The sequence below is a fragment of the Phoenix dactylifera genome, chromosome 11 (assembly GCF_051530095.1).
Source record: "Phoenix dactylifera cultivar Ajwa chromosome 11, Ajwa_hap1_PhDact_Kaust_v1.1, whole genome shotgun sequence".
Taxonomy (NCBI): domain Eukaryota; kingdom Viridiplantae; phylum Streptophyta; class Magnoliopsida; order Arecales; family Arecaceae; genus Phoenix; species Phoenix dactylifera.
Window position 1 is genome coordinate 9,207,050 of NC_143200.1, and position 9,855 is coordinate 9,216,904.

Genomic DNA, 9,855 nt, shown 5'->3' on the forward strand with positions numbered 1-9,855 from the left:
CGAGAGGAAAGGGAAGAGGAAGGGCCTCCACGGTGGTTTAAGGATGTATTGCGGCCGGATCCATGGAATGCTAGGTACGGTTTGGCCACTAAGGGAAGGAGATGATTGGGAGGAGAAGGGTCTTCGGCCATCGACAGCCGGGGTCATGACCGTGGCCGGCTCAAAGGCCGAACACTGCAGGTTGAATCTCCCCCTTCCCTCCTCCTCATCTTCTTCCTTCTCTTCTTCCATTTCTCTTTTGTTTTATTTCCTTCTACCTCTGTTTTGTTATTTCATAGCTACACTAGTTTATGGGCTTACCTAGCTCCGAGGCTGTGAGGCCTTTCCGGCGAGATACTGTATCTCCTCCGGCGGCTCAATTGCGGTGACGAGCTGGGTTGTCTCCTCCTCCGTCGCTCCCGATCCAGCTCCTTTGCACAGAAGGGAATGAGAGGCAGTGAGAGGATGAGGGCTGAAGCATCTCTGAGAAAAATCCCTAGGTTCTTATAGCCCTGGTGTGGGGGAGAAAAATGGTGGTGATCATAGCTGTCAGGCGGTTGTAACCGCCTCAGCTGGCGATCACCGCCTCTGGGTCTCCAAATGGGCCGGCCTTGTTGGGCTTGGCCCATTAGCTCACTGTCTTATGGGCTGGTCTTCACACTAATGACCATTTATCTCTCTAACAAATAGAGAGAAAGGAAGAAGAAGATTGAGAGGGAAAGGAAGAAAGGAAGAGGCGGGATAAAGATTTTGGGGAAAAAAGTGTGATTTAAATGGGAATATTTTGGTCCAAAAAACAGTTTCTCGACAAAGCTGAAAACTGCATTTTCGGAAAGCTCCAAATTGGAGCTTCTCCCCAAAAGCTGTTTTCAGCTTCCTGCAAAAACTGAAATAGCTTTCCAAAAATTTTACCAAATACCATTTTTTATATCTAAAAGTACTTTTGAAGGGGCAGAAAGTACTTTTTAGCCCTCCAAAAGCTCCTCCAAACAGGGCCTTAACCAATAGTTCTATAAATGCACGATATGTGAGGTATTTTGCCATTGCTCTAATTTCCTCGATTACTATCTCACTTGTCGATTGAATCTCCAATTTTAACTTAGTGTTCCAGGTAAATTAGGAATGGTTAGTTTTGTTAGCACGATCCACCTTCAAACACAAGGGAGAAAGAGATATTCATCCAATGCAACAGGAAACTAGAGAGTAAGCTTCAAATCTACAAAGCAAATAGAAAGTGTTTGATCTTTTATATGTTGGCTTCTTGGATTGTTGCAAGTAATTGTTTGGCTTTATGTTGAAATTAAGGGACTATAGTTTGTGGTAGGGGTGTGCATGTGTTGGTGGTTCAGTTTGGAGATATATCTAAAATCAAAACAATGTAAACTGGTTTCTACCACCAACAACTAAAACTGAAACTCGACCGCGCGCGCGCGCACGCAAACCGAATCCAAACTATTTATTTTTCAATTCAACACTTTCTAAATTGACACCAAACCGAATTTAAAAAAAAACAAATATAAACCGAACTGGAGGGACTAATTTAGGTTGGCTTTGCAATTTAGATAGCTTTTTGCACACCCCTAGTTTATGGTTCGTTAAGAGAATTTTCAAGGATGGTTATGTATGAGGGTTCAATATCAATGGAGTCCCAGGTTAAATATTTTGCGGACTGAGGGAATTATACAATGGGATCATGTGTTGAGCTAATATTATACGTAATGAACTATCTATGCAATAACAACCAAATTGCTAGCTTTCCTTTCTCTTTTGGCAATTTACTGATGCAAGCCTAACTTGATGCATTAAAAGCAATGAGCAATCCCAAACTAACCTTCCATTCAAATTCTCTACTAGAACAACCAAAGCTTTTTGATCCCAAGCAAGTTCAAAATATCCTAGATATTTCTAAGCCAAACCCCCAAGACATATATCCCACCTAGAAAATTACGGTTCACCCCTCATACTCTTTCCAAGTTCCACACACAATCCCTCTGCTTTTATATAGTTGCACTTAAGGGTCGTTTGGTAACCCCAACAGGATCACCACGGTGATCTAAGATCTCCGGTAATCCGAATGCTGAGGTGATTTGATCCTAGTGATCTAAGATCAATGTGTTTGGTAGGCCATGGTCCAGTGATTAAAAATCTCCGGATATCCATGAATAACTTGTTTGATATGGTACGAAGATCCAAGATTACCTACCACATAATATCACAAATACCCCTAATATATCTTAGATGGATTTTTTATGTATTTTTAATTTTCATGAATCAAAAATGTAGTCAATATGCTAATTCCTATAATAGCTCCATAATTTTGTCACATATTCTACTTTTAGTAGCCCTTATCATATATTTATTAATCATATAAAATATATTATAATAAAATATTAGTATATATATCAATATATTAAGTATTAATATATTCTATAAAAATATATTTATTACTCCTATAAATTATTAATCTTATAAAAATATGTTATTTTTCATTATAGAATTAATATTTTTATTTATACTTATAACAGATTTTTTAATACTAATAATTATTTTGATTAAAAAATAAGGTAAATAGGAGTAATATATTAAATAATTTCATTATATAAATATAAAATATAATAATATATTTCTACTATAATTTAAATTATCCTTCAATAATAATAGAATAAAAATATGATTAGTAATATATTATAATAATATTATATATATATCATTTATATAATATATAATATCAACATAATATATATATATATATAACATTGACATAATATATTAATGGTATATTGATATATCAATTTTTCTGCTATATTGAGATATATTTTTGTCTTTAACTTTCAACCTAGGATCACTGCCCTATCACTGTCCTGGGATGATCTTGGATTTCCAACCTCAAGGATGGATATCCCATCACCGAGTTGGGCGGTGATTTGAGAAGTGGAGGTAATTTAGTATCACTGCCACGTAAGATCACCGTGATGCAACCAAACGCAGTGATCTCATCATCTCCACCCATATCATCCTTGATTCTGGGACGATCACTCCATACCAAATGCCCCCTTACACCCTTCTACTTTAACCGAGTCATGCCCACACCCCCTTATGCTTAGAAATGGCAAAGATTGGGCTCATCCACAACCAAACAGTAGAGAAACACATACCGGCAGCACTTTAGGTACATGTTGAATTGACAATTCATATCGAAAACAATATCCATCTGTTGAATTAACAATGCATACCAAATGCAATACCAAACTTCTGTAATTATGAATTCACCCTTAGAAAGGCATGGATGTCAGAGACTTGTCAAAAGGAAAGATATCTACTGGCTTCCAGTTCTTATGGCATGATTTTGGCTGCAAGACTTATATATGCTATCATAGTCTGTCCTCCAGAACAAATACCCATGAAACACAGTGCCTGATGATGAAGAGCCACAAAGCTTTACTCTGACTTTTCATGTCGAAAATATATTGTCTGTGGCTGAATCAAGTAGGAACCATCATGTTGTCCTCCATACTCCTCATAAACTTCGGGATACAAATATAGCACTCTCATAGTCTTTGGCTGTTTAATAGTCATAAACAAACTTGTAACATATCCATCGTTTTTTTGGTCGAAATAACATATGCATTTGTTGAACCAACACATCAAACTAATATGCACCATGAAGCCATCACAACCAAATAAGAAATCATCATGGCCTTTTGATCTCTTTTCTCGTGAGTTCTCCTGTCCATCTCCTCAAGCTAGGATATGGCCAGTAAAGTCATTCATGCTCATGCATCAACATAACATATGCCCATCATGACTATCTGCAAACAACTACTATAGTCCCCAGGCGACAACAAAATGGCAGTGTGTCAAATTATCATGGGCAAAGTTTCACTTATAATAACAAGTTTTTCAAGTTTATAACATCATCTTCATGAACCGTGCTTCCCATCTCGATACAATGATTTTGTTCTTAAATTTAATGTTCTCATCCAATACATCCTTGGGGCACCATATACTCTTCTGGAAATCCATATAGAAGACCAGTATAGTACATCAATGAACTTTAAGTAGGGAAATACTGGTAACTGTAAAACCCCTAAATTCTGACATATATCAAAGAAACAAATTGCTTGCCTATGCAAATGTTTAGCAACGAAGCACATTACACATGCTAGGAAGACAAAAATTTAACCCATCCTTATTCCATGGAGATAGAAGGGCCTTCTACTAGAGATGAGTATAATCAACTCAATGCAAAATTAGAACATCCATGATTGATAAATTGACAGGCATAAAATTCTGTTTCAGTTTTCATCTCAGAAAAAAAAAAATTTTGCATACCAAGCTAAGAGTTTTCCTTCCCCACTGAAAAAGAAACCACTCATTTATCATGATTGTCTACTTTTTTACTTTCAGTTTCCTTCTGTTTACAACTCATGCTTTCTCTTCATAAGGGAGTCATAGTTCTTTTTAATGTATATTACAAAATGGAGAATTAATACAACTGTCTAATTTGATTGACTAAAAGACTTTTCATATTGAAAAGAGGATTACAAAATTGAATTTCATTGATAAAACAATCACCCGAAAATTAGATGATTGATAGTACTAATAATCTAGGAATATAGAACCAACACAAAGATGCCATGCATTGAAAAATCATGTCAGATTGATTGCATTAAGTGCGGAAGGTAAGAAAATAATTAGATGTCAGTCTTTACACAAATTTAAATTGGGAAAGTGAGAGGCGGTACTCAAAAAACTGGCACTTTTCTGTGATCAAGCATTCATCACCATCCTCAGCAATATGTTTATTGAAATCTTCCTCACCTTGGCACAGAAAGTGCTTTCCATTACATTTGATGGCTTACCCTGAGGCGGTGAGAGCCAATGTCCCACCACCGTTATCCCTAACACGCGGACATCTCACAAAGAGTAGGCATGAGATAAATCCCTTTCCCATCCCTTCCTCCATTGTTCCCTACCTCCAAATTCTCCAACCATTCATCTCCTTGATAAATCAACTTCAATATACAGACATATTAGGATAATTGACTAAACTGGTCTTAGTGGTCTAGCGAAATTACCCACTGAAGCAAGGAGTTCCACTTGAAGAGTTCAGCTTATATTTGCAACAATGCATGTATATCAAGTGCTTTAAAGAAAATATACGTAATAGCTATATGTGCATATGCACAGAAATTAAAAGGTTGGCTAGGATTTGACATGGAAAGGAAAGAAATGTTTCCAAGTATTCTCAATTAGAGAGACAATATTGACCTCATGCACTTCTCAACTAGAGAAAGGAAAAGATCATTTGAACATTCACTTAACTATTTCGGTCTTCTAAAAATGCTACAACCATCCTAAAATACTTTCAACTGATTATAGAAATGTAACATTTTTGACTTCTCAGATTAACTGAATATAGGAATCCAACACTTTCTCTAATTAAGTGGGCTAAATGTAAAATATCACTTTTTTGGCCTGCTTTCTGCCAGAAGTGACAGAATGGAAATCATTAAGGCCCTGTTTGGGGAAAATTTTGGAGGGCCAAAAAGCACTTTCGAGCTCTCCAAAAGTACTTTTAGATAAAAAATGGTGTTTGGTAAAATTTTTAGAAAGTTGTTTCAGCTTTTGCGGGAAGCTGAAAACAGCTTTTGGGGAGAAGCTCCAATTTGGAGCTTTTCGAAAGTGTTGTTTTCAGCTTTGTCGGAAAGCTGTTTTTGGGACCAAAATACCCCCATTTAAATCACACTTTTTTTCCCAAAATCCTCATCCCGCCTCTTCCTCTCTCACCCATTCTCTCCCTCCCCCTCTCTATCTTCTTTTTCCTCTCAACGCCGCCACCTCTGTTCCTTCTTCTTCTTCTTTTTTTTTCTTTTTTTTTTGTTTTGGGAGCTCGTGGCTGCCCATGGTGGCAGCCACCACGCCGGCCACCACCCATGGCTGGCGACCCCTCTATATTTCAATGAAATAAAATAATAAATAAATAAAATAAATAAAATAAATAAAAAATAATGAGTGAGTGGCAAATAATCTGATCTAAATAAATAAATAAATAAATAAAAATATTAGTAATTAGTTAACCAATTTTATCACCTAGTTAGAAAATTTGTTAGAGAGATAAATAGTCATTAGAAGGATGAAAAATTAATTTACACTAATAATTATAATATTTTATATATTTATTATTGTATTATACTATAAATATAATATTATATTACATTATATCATAATACATTGATATGTTATGTTAAATAATTTAATATTATATTAAATTATTATTCTATAATACATAATGTTATAGTACTATATTATAATAATATTATATTACATTACATTAATATTATACTATATCATATATTTATGTATTAATACATATTATATTTTATTATGCTCTGTTGTATAATACTGATAATGTCCTTTATGGTCATTTTGCCATACAAAAGAACTTTCTCAGTTTGTTTACTAAACATATGTTAAAGTGTCACAGCACTTTAGAAATGTAGTTACCAAACAGCAAACAGCTTTTTACAAACACTCTACTTCAGACAGCTCTACTTCCAAAAGCTCTACTACCACAGCTCCCCCAAACAGGGCCTAAGGGGGCAAAACCCTCTAGTCTCTCAACTACAAAGCAAAGCTGGCAAGCATATCTGTTCACCATTTCCTATTTATTTAACTTCATATCATCTGTAAGCAAATACTATAATCATTATTTTGCTTACGATGTTTGTCTATTTCTTGGTTGACACTCAAGATAAACGATACAATCAAATAAAAAAGAAAGCAGTTTCAGAAGCTGAGGTTGCAGTCTGATGAATGAAGAAAACTTGGAACAGACAGAATATAGCTCAGCAGTCAAAAAGAAACTTACATGCACAAAGGCATTGTTCAAAGAAGAATATGTTGCTCTTGAAGATGTCTGAAATGTCCAGCTAGGAAGTCTCAGTGTTTGGTAGAAAGATCATGAAGTTAAACTTCTACCAGAAATGTCCGGTACCAGCTCAACATCAATAATGCTTTCATAAGAAGAATTTAAAAAACTAATAGCATTCGATGAAGGTTTAAAAGGGTCCATGCTGAACCTCAACCAGCATAACATTATCACCAATCCAAATGCAGCAACAGCTAGTAGGGTGCTATCAGTTTCGATAGCTTCAATGGCTAAATTAACCACTGCCCAGGCTAGGCTTCTATATCAACAAATGAAGCAAGAACCAAATAAAACATATTTAGAAAATGGACCACTGTAGTAACTGGCCTTTTTCACCTATACTTGATGGCAAATTTATCTGAAAAGATTCATTAGTTTCATAAAATAAAAAAGGGAAAAATGGAAAGATTGCCAAACAGAAAGCTTTTTCAAAAATATTCAGTTTGAATATTCAAACCAAACTTTAGCAAAATTAAGTGATGGAACATTGCTTTAGGTCATGCTTTGGGATAGTTCCCTAAGGTGACAGTTTGTTTTATTTCAAATTAGTTTTTGCAAACAGCCGAATACAACACAAACTTAAAACCATCAAGCTTTCAGTGCTTCTCCTGCTTTAACAAGTTCCTCGAGTTTCTTGTTAATCTGAGCCTCTGTCAAACCATCCAGACGAACATACCTCTCAACACCCATGTCTGGTCAAAGAACCAAATGCATGCAATCAGATAGGTAGGAAGATCAAGACAATACCAAGTTAATGTTCAACTAATAGCCAGACAACAGAAGAGAAGTTGAAGATATATTGGCAATGTAAGATATAAAGTATGTCAGGAATGCTTATCAGATAACTCTCTCTTACAGATTAAATGCAGACAAATAAAAGTACAGAATACACATTGAATTTATCAAGAAACAACAAAACATTCATGAATTCAACAAGTTAAATCTTTCAGAGCATGAAACTCTCTACCCCAGACAGAGTAGAGGTGGCGCATATATCTGATATAAATAAAGAATACCTAACTCGTCTAAAATAGTGTATTATTTTTTTTTGCGGTGTTGTTAAAGGCATGCCTAAGGTGCGCTGAGGTGGAAGGAACTCTCAGGTGCAACCTTAGTGCCTCGCCTACAAAAACATATGCCTTATATGCACCCCACTGAGGCACAAAGGCATAAAAAAGGTGCACCTTCATGATTATATATGCGTCGTGCATATGCGTGTGAACATTGGTGACTATATGTTTGTCTTTTGTGTGTCATATGCTATGATGATTGTGTTCTCTAAGTGAGTTGTGTGTGCGTGTTTCTGTTTATTGCAATGTTTATTTATGGGATTGTTTGTGGGCATGGCTAAAACTATTTAGGTGTTTATAATTGCTTCTTATATGCTCTAATTTTTTGTGCTATTATTTTTTCGAATATATTTAGCCTCACAAATCATTAGAAGTGTACATACATGTATGTGTGTCTAGCCTCATATAAATGTACGGTATGCATGTCTATACATATGTACATATGCACATGCACATACATGTGCCCATATATGAGTGTACAAATCTACATACAAATATAATATATGTATACACACACACATACGATGCATGATATGTCTGTTACATATATTGCACCTTACTTTGCTAAAACACATACCTCAGTTTGTGCCTTGTGTTTAAGCTCCAAGAGACCTTGGCAACTTGGTGCGCTTTGAGCCTTTAACAACTTTTTATTTTTCTTAACAGTTGGATGCAGTTAACGTGATACTAAGCAATGAGGATAACATCCATTAAACTAACAGCAAATCAAACACCATCACTTCAGCCAGATTAATTTACGTGACATAGTGATAGACTAATTCTAAGCAGCAACATATCACAAAATTGTATGGCAAGAAAATACACAAACACCACCGAAATTCAATACAACTAAGATCAAGTAAAATAAAGATTGAAAATTCCATTAAAATGGTGCAAATAAAGTTTCTTGATATCTATAATTCCTCTATCCATAAATTATGCTGCCACACTCCTCTTCATGTCAAAATGAGATCTCTTCTTCACTCATATTTATATATTTATTAAAATAAATCTGGGTTCGTCCTCTTATATTCGTTTATACTATTTTATTTTTTTTTTACTTTGAGGAAAAAAAAGAAATGTAAAGGATGGGTAGAATCACCATATCTCGCCCACAGCTGAGGCTCAACTCCGCTGCATTCGCGGATCAAGATGGGAAGCTTGGGATTTAGGGTCTTCAGATCTTTGTAATTCCTGTGCACAAATTCCCTGCAGAACAGTATATAGATAAATCAACCAATCAAGAAGGGCGGAAAGAAATCAGAAGAGAAACCCTAACAGCTTTTCCAATCGCAACAACAAAATTCGTAACTAAAAGGAAGGGAGAAAAAAAAAATATACCGGGTTTGGGTGCTAGCGGGCGAAGTCTGGCAGTAGAGGAACCTGAGCTCCTTCAGATTTCGAGAGAGACGTCCCCTCCATGCCATGTCTCTCCGATCCTCTCCTCCATGGCCTCTTCCCGAGAGTCATCTTATAGCCCGTCGGGCAACGGAGAGTGGGACTCGTATTTCGCACGTGAGTTGCACGTGATAGAAGATTAGATGGTTGGGATCCGTTCTGTTTCGGCTGGACATTGGGCAGGTCCATGTTTCTTGGGTTCAATATCCGGACCTGGGACCGGGTCTGGATGGTTCGCTTCAGAGCACGCTGCAGACCACTGTTATGAATATGGATGATGTGCTTTCTTGTTTGATTTTTTTTTTTTTTTTTTTTTTTTTTTTTTGTACTACAACGGCAATTCACACCATAAGCGTTTAAGTACATTCAAAAGGATCAGAAAGAAATAGCCGATGAAAGAGTAGGAGAGCACACTCCGGACTCTTATAGCGAAATTCTTCTGAATGATGTGCCACATAAGAGGCAACCCAGTCAGCC

At 36.0% G+C, this 9,855-nt stretch overlaps 1 protein-coding gene across 1 annotated transcript; it reads right to left on the minus strand.

Annotated features, from left to right (window-relative positions):
- Nucleotides 1-7,318: 7,318 nt before the first annotated feature.
- On the minus strand, nucleotides 7,319-9,470 carry LOC103721489 (NADH-ubiquinone oxidoreductase B8 subunit). The gene is made up of 3 exons (XM_008811730.3): nucleotides 9,322-9,470; nucleotides 9,083-9,189; nucleotides 7,319-7,602 (listed from the first exon to the last, which is right to left on the minus strand). Exons 1-3 carry the CDS (start codon nucleotides 9,405-9,407, stop codon nucleotides 7,499-7,501), a joined length of 297 nt encoding a protein of 98 aa, XP_008809952.2. The 5' UTR covers nucleotides 9,408-9,470; the 3' UTR covers nucleotides 7,319-7,498.
- Between the last annotated feature and the right edge of the window lie 385 nt (nucleotides 9,471-9,855).

Excerpts from the sequence above, each read along its gene's own strand:
- LOC103721489 (XM_008811730.3), bottom strand. The coding sequence starts at position 9,407 with ATGGCATGGAGGGGACGTCTCTCTCGAAATCTGAAGGAGCTCAGGTTC. Across the intron at positions 9,190-9,321 it reads CCCGCTAGCACCCAAACCCG|GGAATTTGTGCACAGGAATT; the intron begins GTATATTTTTTT and ends ACTGTTCTGCAG. Across the intron at positions 7,603-9,082 it reads TCAGCTGTGGGCGAGATATG|ACATGGGTGTTGAGAGGTAT; the intron begins GTGATTCTACCC and ends TTCTTTGACCAG.